This window comes from Caloenas nicobarica, chromosome 4 (genome assembly GCF_036013445.1).
Source record: "Caloenas nicobarica isolate bCalNic1 chromosome 4, bCalNic1.hap1, whole genome shotgun sequence".
Lineage (NCBI taxonomy): Eukaryota > Metazoa > Chordata > Aves > Columbiformes > Columbidae > Caloenas > Caloenas nicobarica.
In genome coordinates, this window is record NC_088248.1 from 32955948 (window position 1) to 32976067 (window position 20120).

A 20120-nucleotide genomic window follows, 5' to 3' on the forward strand; every position below is an offset into this window, starting at 1 on the left:
TACAGAATATACATTTGCTGAAGTTGAACTTGAATGTTTTTAAGTAACACTAAACCTCTGAGAAACGTACTTGAAACTGTACAGCATTTCATCTGCCAGAAGGACTACTCAGAATTAATAGTAGTCTCAAACCAGCAACAGAACACATTCATGACACAGATTCTTTTCCAGTGCTGTAGCAAACACGGTTAGTGCACTGTACTGTCATAGGTGTAGTTAGGACAGGGTGAAGGATCATCAGCATGTCAGAACTGAGTTATACCAGGTAATGTCACTTTTGGAGCTTGGTTAGCTTTCAAAAATAAAAAAAGGCAAGTCAGGGAGAGAGTCACCTCTGGGCACTGGTGTTGCAACTGCTGGGTCACTGCTGCCTGCCCTCCAGCCACATAGCTGGTAGACATCTCAAAATACATCTTTTTAGCTTGTACTGTTAAAAGAAAGCACACTGTTTTGGGCACCTGCAGGTTACTGCTTTGCAAATAGTAGGAAATCTGAGCATAACATCCTTGTTGCAAAGAAGTTGCTAACAAAGCTGCTACTAGGAAATATCCATTTCAATTATTTTGATTTTTCTATTTTTCAGTCTTTCACTTCTTCCCCCCTCGTGATTGCATTATTTTAAATCAGTGTTCTAGAGAATGAGTTTACTGTCAGGAACTAGTGGAAATAGTTAAAAGTTTTGAAAGATCGACTTAAACTTTTTTTCAAAGTTAAAAAACATCCAAGCAGGGAAAATTGACTATCACTCGTATATTAAACCCAATATTTGCAATAAATTGTTTTGGAACAATGACAATCTCTTTCAGAGAATTACTAGTCAAGTCATACTCAGTAATGAATGAATATGGTTAGCTGTGAACATTTTTTTCCTTTTATACTTTGACACATCCTCAATTACTCACAAAGCTGAACCCTCCTCTGTGTTTGTTAGCTTTTAGTGACACTTGGCTGTCATGCCAGAGGCTGGGAACTTTTGTTTGCTCTCTTTAACCAAGCGGTGCATGATAACATATTAGTGAAATATTTGCAGGCAAAGTAAAACTGATCATATTAAATACATATTGAGTGGGAAGAAATTATGGATTTAAATAAGATGAGGATAGGCAGGATATAACAGGGTAGGATATAAGATATGGTTGGATGTTAACTTCATATTTTAAAAAAGGCGGGGGAAGCTTTACACAGGCAAGGATCCGCTTTCTTGTGTGTTACATATTTAAACTACATCCATAAGGGACATGCCACCTAAAATCAGTGGATACAGTTACAACACTTATATTCCCACCTTGAGTTATATCAGGAGTATTTTTTTTCAGTGTAATTAAAGATGACCAGGCACTCTTACAAGTCCATGTCTTTCAGATATTGCAAGTTCAATATTCAAAACCAGATGCAATAAGATTTCTGCTTCTTCTGAAAACCTTGACTGAGTAGTTACACAACATTTACCTAAACTTACGTTTGGTGTGACTACTGAATTGTTCAAGTTTTCAACCTCTCATTAAAAAAAAAGGCTTTCAAGATGAATGTTCCTGAAGTAGGTGATTGTTAGAGAACAGCACTGAGCAAGGAGGAAGGTTAAATGGTTATAGCCAGCCCAGGGTAATAATCTGCGGAGATAATCAACTGAAAGGTAGTCTTAAAATAATATTTTTCACTTTAATTTGAAAACCAAAAGGCACACTAAGACTGTGGCCTTGCTGGGCTGCAGTCCCTTCTAAGGAATCCTTGGAGAGGCTTTTCAGCTGCTCTGTCTGTCCTCAGACCTGGTCTGTCCATCCTAGTGTGGTACCTCCCCAGCAGAAGCCCTGTACAAATCAGTGCAGTGTTACCAAAAAGGAAGTTGAAAAACAAACATTGCATAGGATGAGCTTTGCATCCACCAAAGCAGGGCAGACCAAAATTATGGATCCTGTTCATATTAAAAAAAAAAGGCACAAAAAAGTATTAAGAAACCCTCCAAACTTGGAACAGAAGTGGTTTTAAGTGCTGCATGATACACAACTTAAGAAATAGACAAAAACATGAACTATTTTTAGATTTTTTGGGGGGAGAGAAGGGAGTGGGAAGAAGCTTCTCTTGATTTGTGATGAATCTCATTGCAGAAGGAATTTAAATGGACCCCTAAACTTATTATAGTGCTTCTCCTTTTTTTCTTTTCTTTTTTCCTTCCCCTTGGTGATGTTTCCTTTCTGAAGACTGTATGTAGCGAGACGCAACAAAAGCACTTGCTTCTCTGGCCTTTTGAGATGAATTATATTTAAATCCAGTTCATCCAATGAGGGACTGTTAGCTTGTGCACTACTTTGCTTTAACCAGTTCTTTGCTGTTCTGACTTCATGATTCACCATCACTGTGTGTACATGGAAAAGAAAAAAGAACACACCAGGGTCATGCTGTGAGGTTAGTTGTCTCAGCAGGAAATAATATGCAAAAGTATCTCTAGAGTCCAGAAGAAAGTGTTACCAGAAAACTGATGTGTCAGCCCTGCAATGCATGAGAGCACCCATCTGTGGTGCTGGATGCTGGCAGTGAGGGCTGGTCTGATTTCTCTGCTGGTTAGTGGCCACCCAGAGCACCCTTGCTCCTGCTCCCAGGTGGGGACTGAGCAATCAAATTGCCCTCTTCCCACAGGTAAGAATAATTTTTTTTTTTTTACAGATGGAATTTTAGTACTAAATCTGGCCTTGTAACAAGTGAGTTTTCTTTGTCCTGCTGGTTTCTGCCCAGCTAGTTTTCTCCCTTGCACTTTATTAATAATGTTTGGTTCGTGCCAACATTAAAAATGCAACATTTTTTTTTAATCAGCTGGTTAGATTTCATTCAGCATTAACAGCAGGATTTGAAACCACCACTGAAGATAAAAGGGCTGCTCAGAATCTGAATATTTTGCTTGGTGTGTGTTTTCATACTTGGCAGACTACAAACAGCAATGCCGGGAAGGGGAAAGGCTGCACCTCTGTCTGCCAGAGAATAAAGGTCCCGTGAGAAGAGATTGGTCTTGCATCTCCTTGTGCACCACACAGGCAGCAGCCCCCTTGCCCGCTCCCTCCTGCAGCTGCAGGAACCCTGGCCCTAGCAAGACTGGGGAGATTTCTTGGCTCTCTGCTCAGGTACAATCGGGATTTTAGCACTAGGATTTAAAGGCAAGATATATTATTTTAAAAACATTAAATTTTAAATATATATGTTTAAACACATATTCTTAACTTGGCTTATGTGCAAGGCAGATGACCACCAGCTACAAAGGAGCCTGGGCTGTCATGTCTTGCCTCTTGTGTGTGAATCTGCACCCTTGAAGCTCATTAGTACAGACGTTTGCCAGAATAATAGCTTTGTTTTGCTTTACTTTGTAGTCTTTCACTTTTCTTGCTCAAAAGATTTGCTGGAACATCTATTTATCTGTACACAGTTCTCTTTCTGGTGTTATTTATTCAGCTAAGAGTTTAGCTGGGAAAAACAAAAGATCTTGGTATGATAAGGTTCAGTTGCAGAAATAAATGGGAACCTTTTCTTTGTTTGCCAGGAAATGCCACCACTTCAGTTTCACTTTTAAATGAAGCGTGTTTCAAAATTTCACGTAAAATGAAATTCGAAAAAGTAGTTTTGAGTTAAGGGAAACACTTAACTTAGATATATTTTACCACCACAGGGTTCTGCTCTTTAAAACTTCGAAACAATTTTATATAAAAAAATCACTTACTCTGAAAAGCAGTTTCTGAACAACTTTGGTTCTGAAAACGTCAATGTCATTGTTGAAAAGTTTAGTCTTAGATGTTTTCAGAATGATATCTTATAAAAATCAATTCATAGTTCAAAACGTCTGGGTATTGATGAACACTGTTCCCCCAATATATTGTATGAAGCAGGAAAACAACATCAATAAAATCTAAAAAAGGAATTACCATAATTTGAGAACATATTTGCCTCAACAAAGCAGTCTTCTAGAATCTGAAATTGAACCTAATAATCTTGTACTTTGTATTCAACCAATATCCTTTGCCTGAGCAGCTCTGAATGTTTTAGAGATAAATCTCTTCTCTTTATTTGCATTTGTTTGCTTTCCTACAATTTAAAGGCACAAGTTTCTCTGCAGCCTGATCCTAAGATAACAGTCATAAGAAAATATGCTTAAATAATCTGCGTACCTTCAAATGAAGCATACTTATCTGAACAGGGCTGCTCTTCTGCATCAAGGCTTAATCGTCACTATAGTGCTTTGAAGTGACAATATCTCTATTTTACAGGTGGAGAACTTGAGGTAGAGTGTAGCCCAAGATACCTTTTGCCAATCAGGAGCAAACCCCCCACCTTTTGGTGGGGTTAATGTAAATCCTGTATGAAAGCACTTTAGCAAGGGTGGTATTTAAAATGGGAGCTCAAGCTGCTAGGGCATGATGATTTTTTTTTTTTTTTTTTTTCCTGCAAATGAACTGTTAAAGTTCTGGGAAATAAACACAATTCTCAGGATGGTGTCATGGTGTCATGCCTAAAAAGCCATTTATACTAGATGGCCTTCTGCTGGTGTTAGCATATGGCTCAAGCACACTTTGTCCTATACTCCCTGTCTGTAGTCAGTGCCATGTTCAGCAAACCTGGTTTTTTTGAGAACTGCTGTGCAGTTGCCTCTCCTTAACGATTTTCCACCTCTGAGTTATCACTTAGACTCTGTCAGGGAAGAGTCAGATGGCTAGTGAAGCCAGCATATTTTCCAGCGATGCAAGGTAAAACTATTGCATCTGGAATATTTTTTTTTAAACAACCCACAAAGGCAATCTCTCTTGCAATAGCCAAAGCAGAAACTTTTAAAATACAAATAGCTGCAGTGGAGCTGCCACATCCAGAAGCTACCTTGAAACTGCAGCTTTGGAGCAATCAAGTTGCAAACTCTCCAGCAGTGGTGATTTAACATCACTGCTGTTCCACCCCTGAACAAGGAAACTCAGGAAAGAGAGGGACCAGGACGTTATGATGGTCTACAGTGGAAGGTGCAGCTCTGTCTGAGGGGGGGTGTTGAGCTGCATTATCTGATGCTGTGGGAAGGGGAGACCCAGGGCCACCTCTTACTGTCCCCCCCATGCTCCTGCCACACCAAGGACATTCTCAATGGGCAGGATGGCTTAATTGCTTGTTCTTGTAACCTGGCATGGAGGAGCTGCTTCACCCACTCCCTGAAATGCAGCTGCAACAGAAGCATGCAGGCAGGGGTGACATACAGCTCCCTGCTTCCAGCTGAAACTCCAGGCTCAGTTTTAGTTAGGGAAAATGGAAGTCTGAGAGGGGTTTAGGGGTTCTGGCCAAAATCCTGTGGAAACCAGCTGGCAAGTTTTGAAGTTTACAAGCTGTCAGGATCACCGTTTTGCATCAATCCTAGGATGTCTGCTTGTGCCCATGAACTGGTGCCAGGTCTGGGGATGTGCTGCATGAGGGTACTGGGAAAATCCTTTGGCTCTTCCTTAGTGTCAGACCAGACCCTGTCTGGCAGGTCACAGCTTCAGCCAAAACATCTGGTAGTGGTTCTCAGGGACCTACAGGTACCCAGTGGCAGAGGTGAGCTGGGTGTCTGCGCCGGCAAGGAGTGCCAAGGAAGCTATACTGAATGCTTGTATTAACACTTTGGGAAACTGTGAGTAAAGCCTGAGCAGTGAGTGAAACTCACTCTGTGCCATCTGGTTGTCTATCTTTTGTGGGTTCACAACCACAAGATTATTTAGGAGTGCAATTTACAGGGAGATACCAGCTTAGAAATAAGAGCACCAAACCATTTGTTTTAGTGGAAATCAAAGTCCTTATATACAAGATCTTTTTACACTTAAATAGACCAAAGGATCACTCTATTTATAACAAAATATATTAAAAAAATAGATTATTTTTGAGTGCTATTGACCATATTTCTTCAAATGATATAGTGAACTAAAAGTACCTTGGGTTAGCAATTGATTCTTTTTCTTCTTCTCTTACAGTAGGCAAACATTCACAATCAGCTGAAAAACGATAAGAAACAAAACTATAGTTACACTTAGCAGTGATTCTTCATTTATTTTAAAATTGCATCAACTTTGGTGCAGCGTCTCCAGAATACCATCTGCAGTTTTACATTCTATACCCTTTTGTATATAAAATCAGTACAGTCTACATAGTGTAAATGTTGTTTCAAATCCTCCTTACCTTGAATAGGCGTTGCTGTCATTTCTTTATTATATATATATATTTCAGTTGTTTATGCACACCGATACAAATTAAGTACTTCTGAGGACTGTTTCCCAGAAACTACCCTGGGGAGGACTATTTATTAATCTTCCACTGCTTATAGTTGCACCTGCTTTATAGTCCGGCTGGGAATTCAGGGCTGGGGTTTAGGGAACACTATTGGAAAAAAACCCCCTATATATAAATTATTTGCTCCCTTCTGCCCACAGAATTTAAAAGATATAAAGATATTTTACAGCACTGTTTCTCCGTGTACTACACTTAATGCCTCTCTTTCACTGCTGCCACTTAGCACATGTTTTTTGGTAGAGCTTACAGACCGCGAAGGTCAGAACCCCACCGTGTGGAGTGCTGTGCTAATGCAAAGAAACACTCCAAAGATTTTTATGGCCTGAAAAACAAAACACCCCTAGGAGGTCAGGCAAATGAGCCATTTGGATGTAAGGCAAGGGACCAGAAATGGAGAAGAAGAAAAAAAAATCAGGGTTTCAGCATTTCCTAGCCACTGAAAAGCTGTTAGCAGTTCAAAATCAGGCCTTGGCTAATTCACACCTTATCAACAACCTGCAGTTTTTGAGGAAAGCCCTGAAGGAGGATGTGATGCCCTTAGAGACTTTGACCAGGAGATTTCAGCTGGGAGGAAAACAGAAGAAAAAATACAAGATACTTCAAAGTAGCTAAGAAGGCACTGGAGATGCTGCTGGTGGTGGTAGTTACCATGGGTACCAATTGCTCCATGGGTTGCTGGACTTGCTGGAGGGGATGTAGATGGTGAACGGTGTCGGCAGCACAGAGCAGCTTGTCTTTCATGTGGTAGAGATGGCAAGTGAGGGAAAGGACATTGAGAGGCGAGGGATACAGTCATAGGGTCCTGGCAGCAATTGTAAGTAAATGGTGGTCTGAACTACGAGTAAATGCACATTTCTTCTATGATAGCATGGTGTGGAGCACAGAACTGTAGAAACTCTGAAGTCTGAGAGGACTAGATGCTTCAGAGAGATCTAGTATGCTCAGGACTAAAAATGTGACTTTAAAAATATAAATCCTGTTCACAGCTATATGTGCATTTAATAGAAGTGTCTACTGGAAACTCAAAACATTTATGATATTCCATCATATGTTAAAAATGAGCTCTCACACAAACTAAAATACTCCTCTGAACAATTCTACCCCTGACACTTGTGCTGCTGTTTTAGTAGCAGGGAAACAAGAACACAACTAAAAATGTTGTAGGAAAAGCAGTGACACACATACAAAATGCCTTTGATTTTCTACATATGAGATCTACATCAGCTATAAAGAGAGGAATGATGGAGTAGAGGGGTTACCGTGTACCATTTTTGTTCATGCTGTTCATCCACTTATCAAGTTCTTCCATTTCTATCTCCATAACAGAGGGTGTGTCTTCTTCAAAAATAGGACTTGAGAGGAGAGGGAGGGGGGGAAAAAGGCATTACACAAAATGCTTAATTAAAACAGTTTATAATGTAGTAACTTTCTGTCAGCCTTTCATCATTCCAGGAACATGTAGCCATCCTAGTCAAGTAATCTGAGAAGATGTCAGCTTAGTGGGTGCAAATAAAACAGCTGCAAATAGATGTGGAGTGGCAGTGAGATGCTGGTCCTGGGCAGAGGTGGGGCTGCCTGCGACACCACGTGCAGAGGGACTCTGACAGTGCAGCCTGGGGTATGTCAGAGCACAGGACCACTGCAGGTATTCAAGAACTGTACCTGCTGTAAGCAGAAAATCAAAACATGCAATAGTTCATCTCTGGCCAGCTGGAACACACAGCAAAAGTCCTGTTGCTCCAATGATAAAAGCGGAGGGCCTAAAGTTTCATCCTATCTGTGAGTGATTTTGTCAGTGTCTTCAGAAAGGAAAGGTTGTAAGTATAGTAACTCTGCATTCATTCAAATGCCTGTTTAGCTTCCCTTTGCTGGTCATTCCTGGAGCCAAAGGGTAGAGAAAAAAATATTACTAGCAAACCCCTTTTTTATTTCCCTGTGAAGTCAATTCGATAACTTCCAGCACTGATCAGCAAGATGGAGCTCAATAAAAAGTAATGATAAAGATAATCAGTTGTGTAAGAGCCATGTGGCTTTTGGCTTGTTTTCCCAGCAGCTAAGGCATTACTTCCCCAGCAGCTGGGCGAGCTTTTCTGCCTCAGCTCAGAGTGAGAAGACAAACTTGAAAAACAGGGGAGCAAGACACAGAGCTTATTCTGAATACTAAAAGCCTGTTCTGAGCCTGGGAACCGATCCCCTTTGCTCATGGTATACCCACAGCTTGTGGCATCTTGTGGCTGGTGGTGCCTAGAGCAGGTGTAGGGGTGGTTGTGGGGCAGCGCTCGCCTCTGCCACCGTAATGCCTGTACTCCTGTTCTAGTCTTACACCTTCAGCAAAATACTGAACTCATGCTTTAGCTGCCTCTCAAGGTAGTTAACTGGAAGAATTAATGGCAAAAGGTAATGGTGTTTAGTGTACACTTAGGTAGTGAAGGAGCCAAAAAAATGATATCCTGTTGGACTAAGAAAATAATTAAAAAAAAAAAAAAGTAACATTCATAAACTTTACCTTTTCACATTTTCACTTCCCAGCTCATCTGGAAAAGAAAAAAGTTGGTGTTCATAGTTCTGCTCTTTATATACAGAGGGTCCAGACTGCAGGCAAGCCTTCAACGAGGTCATGTAAAACAGGTTGCACTTTCAAAAGGCATGGTAGTTAATTTGTAGATGAAAGACAAAATATCTCATCCCGTTTGTAATTTTCAGAGGAACTCATTATTTTTAATCTTGAACACGCTAAAAGCAGCTCGTTATTAGCTCAGCCATGCTGGGAGGAAGCCGACTGTTGGTGCCACGGTGGGCAGGACACTGCAGATGCACGCTCTCCTGAGCAACACAGATGTTGTGAGAGAAATGGCATCCTGAAAAGGAACCACTGCTGCAAAAAAAATTGTTTACTGGAAGCTTCGGGATATTTTGCTGCAGACTACATGTAGGCAATCTGTGTCTGCCTGGAGACTCTGGGAGCCACTCATGGAGAGAAGAAGGGGATAATGGACTTGCATGACAGATTAAATCTCAGGTAAATGAAGCTGAACTAGCCAGATGCCAAAAGGGATCCAAAGCAAGTTGTCACCCTAACACAAAGTAAACATGGGGGTAATAATACTGTAACAGCTATTATTCAGATAAATAACTTCCTCTTGAGGAAGCCTCAGCCCTCAAAAAAGAATTAAGAACTACATATAGACTTCACATTGTATATTGTCTTATACCAGCTTATTTTTATTTCAATGTTGCGATGGCTGCTGATACCTCCCACTTGTTCCAGCACATTCCCTGGCTGCAGAGCCACTCAGGGCCATGGACCCATCTGCCACTGCCTTGAGGATGCCCAGAATCCCAGCTCCAAGCAATAGGTACAGGGCAAGAGATGCCAGGATTGTGTTCCTGCAAGGTTCCACATTTCCCATCCCTCTGAAGAGTCTATCTGCATTTCAGGTCATGCAGAAACAGACAGGGAACTAGATGCCTGGTGGTGATTCAAAGTTTGCTATGAGTGTAACCTGGTGATAAAGCAGGTGCAGCCTAAAAATGCCTGAAAAATGGACTTAAAAAAAATCCATGTTGAATGTATGTCACTGTTTGCAGGCTGAGGAGCTTACAGCTGCACTCCTGTTCTGTAAAGATACTGATACGACCATTTTAGGTTTTCACTTACCAGCTGCATGGTTTTAATAAGACACCTCAGGGTTTTTTCTGTTGCTTCACACTCCTAGTTGCTAATTTTTTTTTTTTTTTTTTTTTTTTTTTTTTTTTGCTAACAGATCAAGGTAGCTTCCTGGAGTGCTGCTCTCCTTACTGCAGCTCCCAGGCTGTCTGACCCCTGGACTCCCAGCTCGTTTACTGTGATGCCTTCATAGCTGCCACCACCTTCCAGGATCCTTTTAAAGGATTCCATTAAATGGTTTTACCTGTTCTTATTTTATTGAAGCTCTGAGGAGCTTTACCTTGTGGGCAGTATAGGCAATAGGAGCATTAAATTCACCTTGCATGAAGGTATTAGGCATAAAGATGGCGTAAGTGTTTGCAGCCACCCGGTTATGTCTGTGCGCTGGTCCTGGCACTACCAGGAGATGGAGCTTGGTGTGGTGGATCCCATGGGTGTGCAGCGAGAGCAGAAGGTGCCAAGAAGCAGAACGAGCTTCTGCCCAAGGACAGCTGTGTGCCCAAATACTGCTGGCTGGGGATGGATCCCTTTCCTATCTGTCCAATGTGCAGCTACAACCAGAGAACTGCATCCTACATGTGGCATCCCAGGCCTCCAAATAATGTTTTGTTAATGTCAAGTGTGTCCTAAAAATACCCCTCTGATGCACAAGTAGGCAAATTTACCTTGCTTAGACTTTTTCCTTTTATGATGTATTACAAAAAATGCAATCAGCAAAATCAGCAGGACCAGCAGCACAACGGGGACAATGTATATCAGGATTGACTGTTCTGCCACTTCTAGGCTGTCCTGATTGTTTGTGACATTCAGTTCAGCACTTGGAGTACTTTTTGTTTCAAAACCACTTTCAGTAGCGCTTGCAGTGACAAGTACTGGCTCATGGTCATCCACAGTTGAAGAATGTGTAGCAGGAGGAGGTGTTACCGTAGTGGTGGATAATATCGGCAATCCGTCCCCTGAGCCGTCGTTTTCAGAGCCTGCCAAATATATGAGGACAACTTAACATTTTATGGACTTTATTAGCATTATCAGTGAGTCAAAATGTACAGCTTTAATATTAACTTTTCATTTGATGTCTTAAAAAAACCAAATCAGCAGATGCCCCATACACATAGATTTGAAGTCTTGGGCATCAGATGTAAAATTAGATCACAAACTGGGCACAAAATCTTACCAGTCCTGGCCACATCTGTCAGCTGGGTTTTCTGGGATGCATCAGCATGCCTGGATTGTCTGTGTGCAGCTGTCTTGCAAAAACAGACCTTTTTTCCTGCAGGTTGGCATCTGGTCTCTCTCTCATGTAAAAGTCACCTTCTCAGTAAACCACACCATCCTGCTTTGCTCATCAGCCTTGGCACGTATGGTCACACCCTCCTTCATCCCTCCTTACCCAAGGAATTAGTACTCCCTCTGGGGAGACCAGCATCCCAGGTTCACTAGTTCTACCAGCTCGCTCCTCCCCCTGTTTCTGTGCCTTTCTCAAATGTGTTAAATTTGTTTTGCTGTGAAAAACAGAAGTCTGAAGCCTGCAGGAGCTGCTGACTTTCACTTCTGCTTGGACTAGAAGAGGTAGTAATAACACAGGGACTTTACTGGATACAAATGCAATTAACTGCTCCTCTGTCTGATCCTGTGGGCTGGATAAAGGAGCAAGCAGTAAAGAGTCAGTGCTGGGTATTTTTCACAAATTTTAAGACTGGGGTTTTGAAGCTTGATTTGTGTTTTGGTTTCATTTAGCATGTATTTTGCAAGAAAAGTGGCTAAAATTGCTTATATTGGTAATAGTGAAACAACTTTTTTTTGAGGCTAATTAAGAGTGTTTACTGTCATGGAGTTTAAAGCTTAAGAGAAGTACAGCAAATGTGGGGCTGACACTATATTCCTTACCAATGCAAAAAATGTTGTCATAGCCAGAGGTACAGGAATCAGACCCTAGATAAATTACACCAATATATTTCAGAATACAAAACCTTCAATAATTTTCTTAGCATGAAATGAAGTTAAGATTTTTGGTGTTATCTGCCCTTTCAGATATGATGCTGGCATGATGCAACTCTCATTTTATGCAATAAAGCAGGATGGGGTTTCATGACTTTTGCAATGATGTGTTGCTCCCCGTTCTTGTAAAATGCTGGGCAGCCATAGTTTCCACTAGAGTTAGCAAGAGCTTAAGGTTTCCAGCACCTCAGCGCTGGCATTTCAAATCTCACAGGACTGGAACCAAAAGTACTTAGCATTTTAAATGCTTTTGTAAACACATTAATCTTCATAATGGCCCTGAGAGATGAGCAGTTATCATCTCCATTTTACAAATGAGAAATAAGAAGGACAGGATGCTGTCCTTCCAAGGGATGCCAAGAGGGAAAGGAAAACTGGGATTAGAGCGCTATCTCTTGCTTAATCCACTCTGCAGCACCTCCTCTCCTGTCAGATTTGTCTCGAAGAGGAGATGAATAGCTCATGAGACTGTCTTCCAGGAAACCCAGTTTCAAACAAATAAAATAATTTGAGTGTCACAGCAGTGATTTATCTAGATTTTTATGCCACGCTTAACACTCGAGTCCCTGATTTCACCGTTTCCTAAAGACTATGAAAGAATTTTAATATTTAATAAATAATACCCAATACTTGAATACAGTATTTAATACCGTAAAGGTCACCAGACTCTTTCACTGCGATATGACAACGAAAATGTTAGCTCTCCAGTGGCAAAACACTTTGTATTGATAGTCTCTGTTATGTTCTTCTGTATTTTGTATTTCAGTCAAGAGCAAAACACAATCTCTGCCTCCCTTGCAGGTAATGCAGGTAATGACCCCTTACACATGTGCTCCTCCACCCTTCCCATGACCTACTGTCTCTCCTTAATCCTATCGCAGAGGACGGGATGGAGAGCTTCTCTCCCTCGTTACTTTTGGCCACTTGGCTTTTGTTTCCCAGGGTAGTTTACAGTCCTTGGTGCAGGCAGCTGCTCCATTTTGACTGCTGCTGCACAGAGCAGCAAGGTATTGCTAGAGATGGCTGTGCCGCAGACCATGGTGTGATGGAGTGATGGACCGTGCTGCTGGTGGAGCCGATGGCCACCGCAGCCTCAGTGAACCACTTCAGTGACCTTACTTCATTTTCCTCCTCTAGCCATTGCCCTTGAAACCTGTCATCTGCCTCATTTGATATATTGACAAGGACAAGCCCGTTGCTTAAAATAGTACAAATGCAAAAGGGCGTGGGGAAAACACCTTATTTTTCATTTAGCCTTAGAGCTGAAATGGATTTTTCAAATGTCTAAAGCATGGCGTGACTTTAAAGCAAAAGCAAACAGTCACACCTCAAAAACTGCAGGGCTACACTCTCAGCTGCAACATATGCTGCACTTGATTTCCAAGACAATTTCTGGTGTCTCTGCTACTTTTTATTTGCCTGGTTTTGAGCTATGAAGCAGATTTCAAGTCATTTGTCTCTGTGTGAAACAGAATTATCTTTTCTAGTCTCTAGGCAAAGAAAACAGCAAATCACAGGCACTGACCTTGCTGCCGTGTATTTTTGTTCGCTTTGCATAATTCCGGGGACTAGCATCACTTCTGTGAACACCATTTCCTCTTACAGAAATCTTTTCTCAGAGTGAATTAAATATGTCTTTCAGCAGAAGGGCAGTCAATTGTACAATGTTCTTGCAAGGATATTGCTCTTATTTCACATGGTTCACCTGCTGCCTTGACACATCTCTCTCCAGCTCTTCTGCCTGTCAGCTTTGAGGACCAGAGCTCAAATCTAAGGGATGCCCCACCTGTCACACAGGGGCTGCTCTTGCTCTCAGGCCACCCACACATCAGATTTTTTTACATGCTGAGAAAATCAATACCTGCCTGGCTCACACCAGGGAAGGATATGTACCTCCAGCCTGGTGAGGACAGATTTGGGCCTCCCGGTGCAGGTGCAGTGCTTGCCATAGCCAGCTGCCCGGGCCACATGAGACCCACGTGGTTGGCCCCAAGCTAGTTGTTATTTTTCATAGCTTTTCAGTTTAAAGTGCTCAAAATAGCAGGTGGGCTGTCTTGCAGCTGGCCACAGTGGCTGTTTCATAGGGCGAATGAAAGGTGGGTGTTGCAAGGTTTGGAGCAGGGCTGGAGAGCATCTGAAAGTTAGAGACTATGAGATGCTATTCAAACATTTTCTCCATGCCTGGAGGGAGACAAATTTGTGGTGGTCATTCATACCATGAACTGTCTTGTCAGCTGTGCTTGATTTTCACCTTGCAGAGATCTATGAGCTCCCTCTAAAAGGGAATCTGTCCATAACATACATTCAGGATGGAAAACCAAGACAAATAGAGTGGAACAAGGAGCAAGTCACATCTGACAATACAGATATCTCCTTGACTTTGCAAAGCCCATGCCCATCCTCTTGCTGAGCTCAGCCTTGTGCTGTTGGCACGTCTGTACTTGGCCCTCTGCACATCTTGGCCAAAGAATAGGTGCTCCCACAAGAACAGCATCGACTTCAGCTTTGTCTGGACTGCCTGGGGCAGGAGAACTGACGGCCTCTCCCCATGTTGAGGGAAGCGGATGGGAGCATACCACAGTTTCAGCCCAACCCTTATTGCCATTCTTCGTGCTTTCAAGAGCAGAAAAGAGAGGGGCTGGCACACAGCTGTGTTCCACCCTGCTGGGGAGCTGGGCACAGCTGGAACTGGAAGCTAAGAAGTTCTCAGGTTCCCACCACTGAGGTATCAGAGGATCTAGTCCTCAGGGGATCAAAATGCCTGAGCAAGCACTAGCAGCAGCTCAAAAAAGGTTCCATTAGAGTTCTTATGAATTACAAAAAGGCTATGTCCCTGTATGTAGATACCATGGTATAAGATATTCCTCAGTATTTTCTATCTTAAAAATATGCTCTGATTATTGACGGGCTTTGCGTGAGTTTTGGAGGTGTGCCCAAGCCTGCCTTTCAAGGGAGGCAGAGGGAGTTGAATATACCGAGCAGCTTTGCAGACTGGAGTCCAAACAACTGCATCTCAAACAAACAAACAATTTCTGTTGTTGCAGCATTTTTTCCTCTGAGGTTTGTGCTGCAGCACTCAGAGGTGGTGATATGAGCTTCTTGATGAAGTAAGTGGGCAAACAGGTTTCTGATTTCAACTGGATGTGAGGCAAAGGAAAATAGCCAGCAGTCAGCACATTTGGTTCTGCAATAAATCATCAGTCTCCCTGCTGCTCTCTCATCAGACTCGAGGATTGGGATCTCTGAAGGGAATTTTTCAAATTGCACTATAGTACCAACTTACAGAAGAAAAAGGGATGGGATAGAGGAAAAGCAAGAGCTAAGTCAATGGGATAGTCAAGCTTATTAGTTTGAAAGGGAATGTTTTATTTCTCCAAACTTTCCTATAAGCTATAAAAATGCAGTGAAAGGAAGGCTCATGAGAGGGTGACAAAACAAGAAAATGCTATAAAGCTGTGTATGCTGGAGCGAAGTTACCATATCCTATATCACTCTGCTCCACACACAGATTCCTTCTGGTGGTATAGTCATACGACTCCACGTGGTCCATATCATTCTCTTTCCTATTGCTTGACTCATCCCTGTTCTGTTCCTTTCCCTTTGTGTCACGTTGCTGTAAGAAGGGCTGTTCCTTGCCATGGCCAGGGCTTGCCTGGCTGCCTGTTGTGGCAGGTCCTGCCTGTCAGTCTGGCTAGAAGAGGAATCCTGGAAAGCCTGCAGGCTAGCTCTTGGGTGCATATGCTCTTCTGATGAGGGAGCACAAACATTTCAGGATGGCTAATCTGTAGACAAGATCCTATTAAAACAGAGTGCTTAGAAAGTGTTATCTAGGTATAACCTGAAAGAGGAAACAACTGTTTAAGTTCATTTCTACATGATGGAAACTGCTTTTTCCTCACTGTACTTCCATCCAGCTGAAGTGCTGCATTAACTGCCAGCGTTGCAAATTCAGTCATGCATTTTAGAGTCAAACTGTGAACCTGTAGTCTCATTTCTCACTCCCAGTACTAAAGCTTTTCCAGAAAAATTTATGCATTTAGTTGCATCTACTTAATCTCATGGCCTTCTAGCTCAGCATCAGTGATACCCCTGTGACCTCACTGTGATGCAAATCTCTCAGTGCTCCTTGCTCTCAGGAGGACCCTGAAATTAAAGCTTCAAAAGCTCTGGAGGATCTCCAGCTGTCATAAAAATCTCTTGAGGGAAAATAGACTGGGGTCACTGACTGAAATTTAGTATACAGTCTTGCTGATGGAGAAATTTTCTAAAATGTCGCTGAAGCACTTGAATAAACACAGTGGAATTTTGTGTGTGTGGATGAAAGAGAGATAGAAGTAAATACATAAAAGGAATTGATGCGTTCAGTAGAAAGGGGTTTTCATCTGCTTTTTAAGGGGCTGTACTTTGGAAAGAGAGGGTGTAGCAAATCCTCATTTCTTACATTGTTGCTTTGCTTGAAAACTGTAACAGGTGACTCTGATGGGTTCAAACCCATTTTCAAGCTCATTACTCTAGGGGGGAACAGGTCAAAAGTATCTGTCCCTTAGACACCTTGGCTTTGTAGAGGACTTTACCTAAAAGGCATTTCTCTGCCAAAGAGAGAGTTACTGCCTGTGCTCATGACACATGCTGCTGAATATCTGGATCATTGATAGCAATATTCTTTGAATGACAGCTCAAAACAACAGCACAGAGACACAGCCAAAATCAAGCACTACCCATAACCATCCCAGCTCTTCCACTTAACCATCTTACACACTTGGCTGCTCCTTTCCCTCACATGTTTTCTTGCTCCCTGCATTAGACCACCTACACTTTCCTGAGTGTTTCACCAAACATGAAGGGAGATGGTGTACCCTGGGAAGTACCCATAGGGTCAGAGCCTTTTCCTTTAAGCTATAGTAAGGGACTTAATACTTGTTCCTAGGGTCAGCAGACGCCTAGGTAGGTCTTCAAGGCTAATGTGAGGCTGAGCAGCCAGCACCATCACCCAGAGCAGGGAGGGCCACTGCTGGCCCTCGGCAGGCCATCGGCAGGGCTTTCTGCCTGCATAAAGCAAGGGAAGGGGACTGGTGCAAACCCTCATGTCCCCTCAGTGTGGAGCTGGGAGAGGGCTAGGACTCAGAGCTGAGACCTCAGGCACGCTCTCACAGCTACCCAATTAGACTAATTGTCATGTAGCCAAGAGAAAACCATCTGTAAATAGTGATCCAAATGGCAAGGCTAGGGTTTTACAGGGCTCCAGCATGGAATGGGAACAGGACTTATAAAGGCTTCAATCTGTCTGTGCTGCAAGATTTAATAATGCTCTTGTTGGCTATTTTGTAAATGGTTTCTAGACAGGAGAGGTGAGATCTGGGAGATCCCCAAGAACTTTTTCCCCCCTTCTCCAGCAGAGCACTTTAAGGGTGAAGACTGTGTCTGGGACTGGAGGAAAAAGGAAAAAATCTCCTTTAAAGGTCCTGCCCTGTTGATCTGTGGGCAAGCAGGGGTGAGAGCAAAGGATCCCTCTGGGAGGTTGTCCTCAGCAGAGGGGCTCCTGACCTGCTAGTGCCTGCAGGGAATATAAGCCCCTACATCATCTCTTCCCTCTCCAGTTCACTTTCCCACCCAAGGTCCAAGTTCTCAACTTCCCCCCTCCCATCCTTGCGGTTGGAGTAAGCCCCAGGTACGTTTTGGGGCTGGTTGCACAAGCAAAAGCCACCTGTGTGTGGGGGAGCAAGGGTCCCTGCTCTTCTCCAGGTGGGTGCTCTCCTCCCCTTCCCCTGTGGCTGGGGACTGGCTCAGGAGAGCTGGGGCTGACATCAGTCAGGGAGAGCTCTGGCACAACTGACTCACCTCCATGGAGGAACGGTTTCAAAATCAACCAGAATTTAAAGGTGGACCCATGTGTAGGAAGCACCTAAAGGCAGTGGGGAGTAGACTGGGGCAATTGGTATGTGGCACCCTCCTGGTGCTTTGTGCAGCCTTCAATGCCCATCATGAAGAAGGGCTGGGGGGGAGGTGGGCAGCCATGGGCTGAGGGCTTTCGGGACCAAGGTGTCCCTCCACCCTGTGGAGATGGTGATGAAATACCAGCGATCAGTGCACTGCAAATGAGCTAAGGAAGCTGGAGCCTGATCACTCTGTGTTGCTTGTGTTTTGCCTCTCTCTTTCCCTGGGACCTCTCCTCTGCTCTGTCCACAGTGGGTTATTTTTTCCTTTTATTCTGAGCTACATTCAGCATTTGCAGCGTATTTTACTAATGTGTCTGTAATGCAGACAAGACCGAACCATTTCATACGTCACTGAGCTCACTCTTACAGCTAAGCAAGGCTCCTAACCATGAGCAGCTCGGCAGCATGCTGGGAGCCAGCAGCCCAGTTTTACACCCTGCTTATAGTACTGTTTTTCAGTGAAGAAATACCCATACCAAACCACCTATCTCTCCAACAAATTTTAAAACCTTAGTAGAAGTGCAGGGGTAGCAGAGGGTGAGCACCTTCCCTCCCTGCTTTCTGGAGAGCTCCTGCTTGCTACAGCACCACAGAGGCAGCAAATACTTCCAGTCCATACTGAGGGACTTTGGCAGTGATTTTTTTAACACTGAAAGGCACATAAGCACCGCCTGGCAAAGTTTTACTGAAAGAGCTGACTGTCTTGCAGAGTTGCTGGCTGCCAAAATGCCAGTGGAAGAAACTACCCCCTGTGAATGAGTGAGAGTCTCTGCAACGACACCCCAACACTTCAGCATTTTGTTGCAAGCGGCTTTTCCACTTGCGGTTCTTCCCTTCAGAAGGTCAGGACCTAAGTCCACAGTGCCAACCACTTTGTTCTGCAGCTGAGAATTCAAAATATTTTTCTCCCGAACTGGCTGTTCTTTTGTGAAACTGGTTTCAGTGCACTGGGACTACGGAAATTGGCAGTCAGCTTTTGAATGGAAGCGGTGCTCTGTCTTTACTATTAAATGCTGATAGTATGGGTGTGAGGTTAAAAAAGTACAACGAATAATTAAAATTAGAACCAAAATGCCTGGTGGGCCAGCATGGAAATTCCAGTTCCCTACACACCTGCAATTTAGGAAACGTAGGAATTGTAGGATTCGGTTGCTGCTGTTTGGGGTTAAGTCTAAGGAAAAAAAGTCAAAGCTTTGAAAACGTCAGGCAGCTGAAAACAGAGAGGGTAAGCACAGCTAAAAGAAGCAGAGAGCAAGTCCCCACAGATCTTCTCCTAGCGCTCAGTTTGGAGGGTGTTGCCCTCCGAGTCGGTCCCATCGCTGCAGGCATGAAACGCAGTCCCACTTCAGGAGGTGAAAGACACTTTCTTACTCACCATTCCCCGCAGATCCTCCGGTCAGCAACAGGGCAGAGAGCAGCACGATGAGGCTCTGTTTTCGCATGTTACCTCGGCGGTGCTCCCACCCGAGGGGTGCTTCAGCTGCCTCCCTGCTTCACCCGAACATTTACATTTCCTGTTTCCTGCCGGGGTGCATCTGAGCTGCATTTCTTCAGGAGATGGACTCTCTTTGATGGGTTTTAGGAAGTGATGTAATTCCGTCTGGGCCTGTCAAGCAAGCAATGATTGCAAAAGGAAGAAGAAGAAAAAAAAAAAAAAAAGTTGCTCTTCAAGCATTAACTTGGCTGAAGCACCTTTTTGCTGTAGGTGAGCGTGCTCCTACTCTCTGCTGCTTTTTTGACTGCCAACTTTACTACCATCTGTCTTCACCTACTTGCAGTGTCATGGGATGAACATCACACAAATACAAATCAGACACAGAAGATCATTTATGTGTGTTAGCAGGAAGGTTTTAGGTTGCTTTTTGGGGTGGTTGAGCGAGCAGATTTCAATAGTCGTGTGTGTCCCTCCTCCTCGCCTTGGTTTTCCAGCTCTCGTTTTCCCTCCAGCGCAATGGGACACTGTGCATTCATGGTCCCAATAGGCAAGCCCCAAGTGGGGCTGTCTTCAGCAAATGGGAAAAGTTGCTGGTTCACTTGGCAGCCTATAACTGAGTATTTTGGGCTGGTTTAAGCCAGAGAAAAGGTAAGAGCAGAAAACCATATCATTGTGTGTTAGGAGCAGGTGGCTTAGCTGGAAAGCATTCAGATGCCAGTGTGACCATGGCTGTAGGTGATGGGGGACAGAAGGTCCCAGGCCCCACCAGGATGGGGGTCTGTGGTGCTGCAGCTAGTGGAGGTGG

The 20120-nt window shown here is 43.4% G+C and overlaps 1 protein-coding gene across 1 annotated transcript; it reads right to left on the reverse strand.

Moving 5' to 3' along the window:
- Nucleotides 1-1963: 1963 nt before the first annotated feature.
- TMEM154 (transmembrane protein 154) lies at nucleotides 1964-19385 on the reverse strand. The gene is given in 6 exon segments (XM_065634755.1): nucleotides 1964-2353; nucleotides 5924-5984; nucleotides 7546-7631; nucleotides 8786-8813; nucleotides 10612-10923; nucleotides 19256-19385. Coding segments are annotated over 6 exon segments (633 nt in total). The 3' UTR covers nucleotides 1964-2337.
- Nucleotides 19386-20120: the final 735 nt, after the last annotated feature.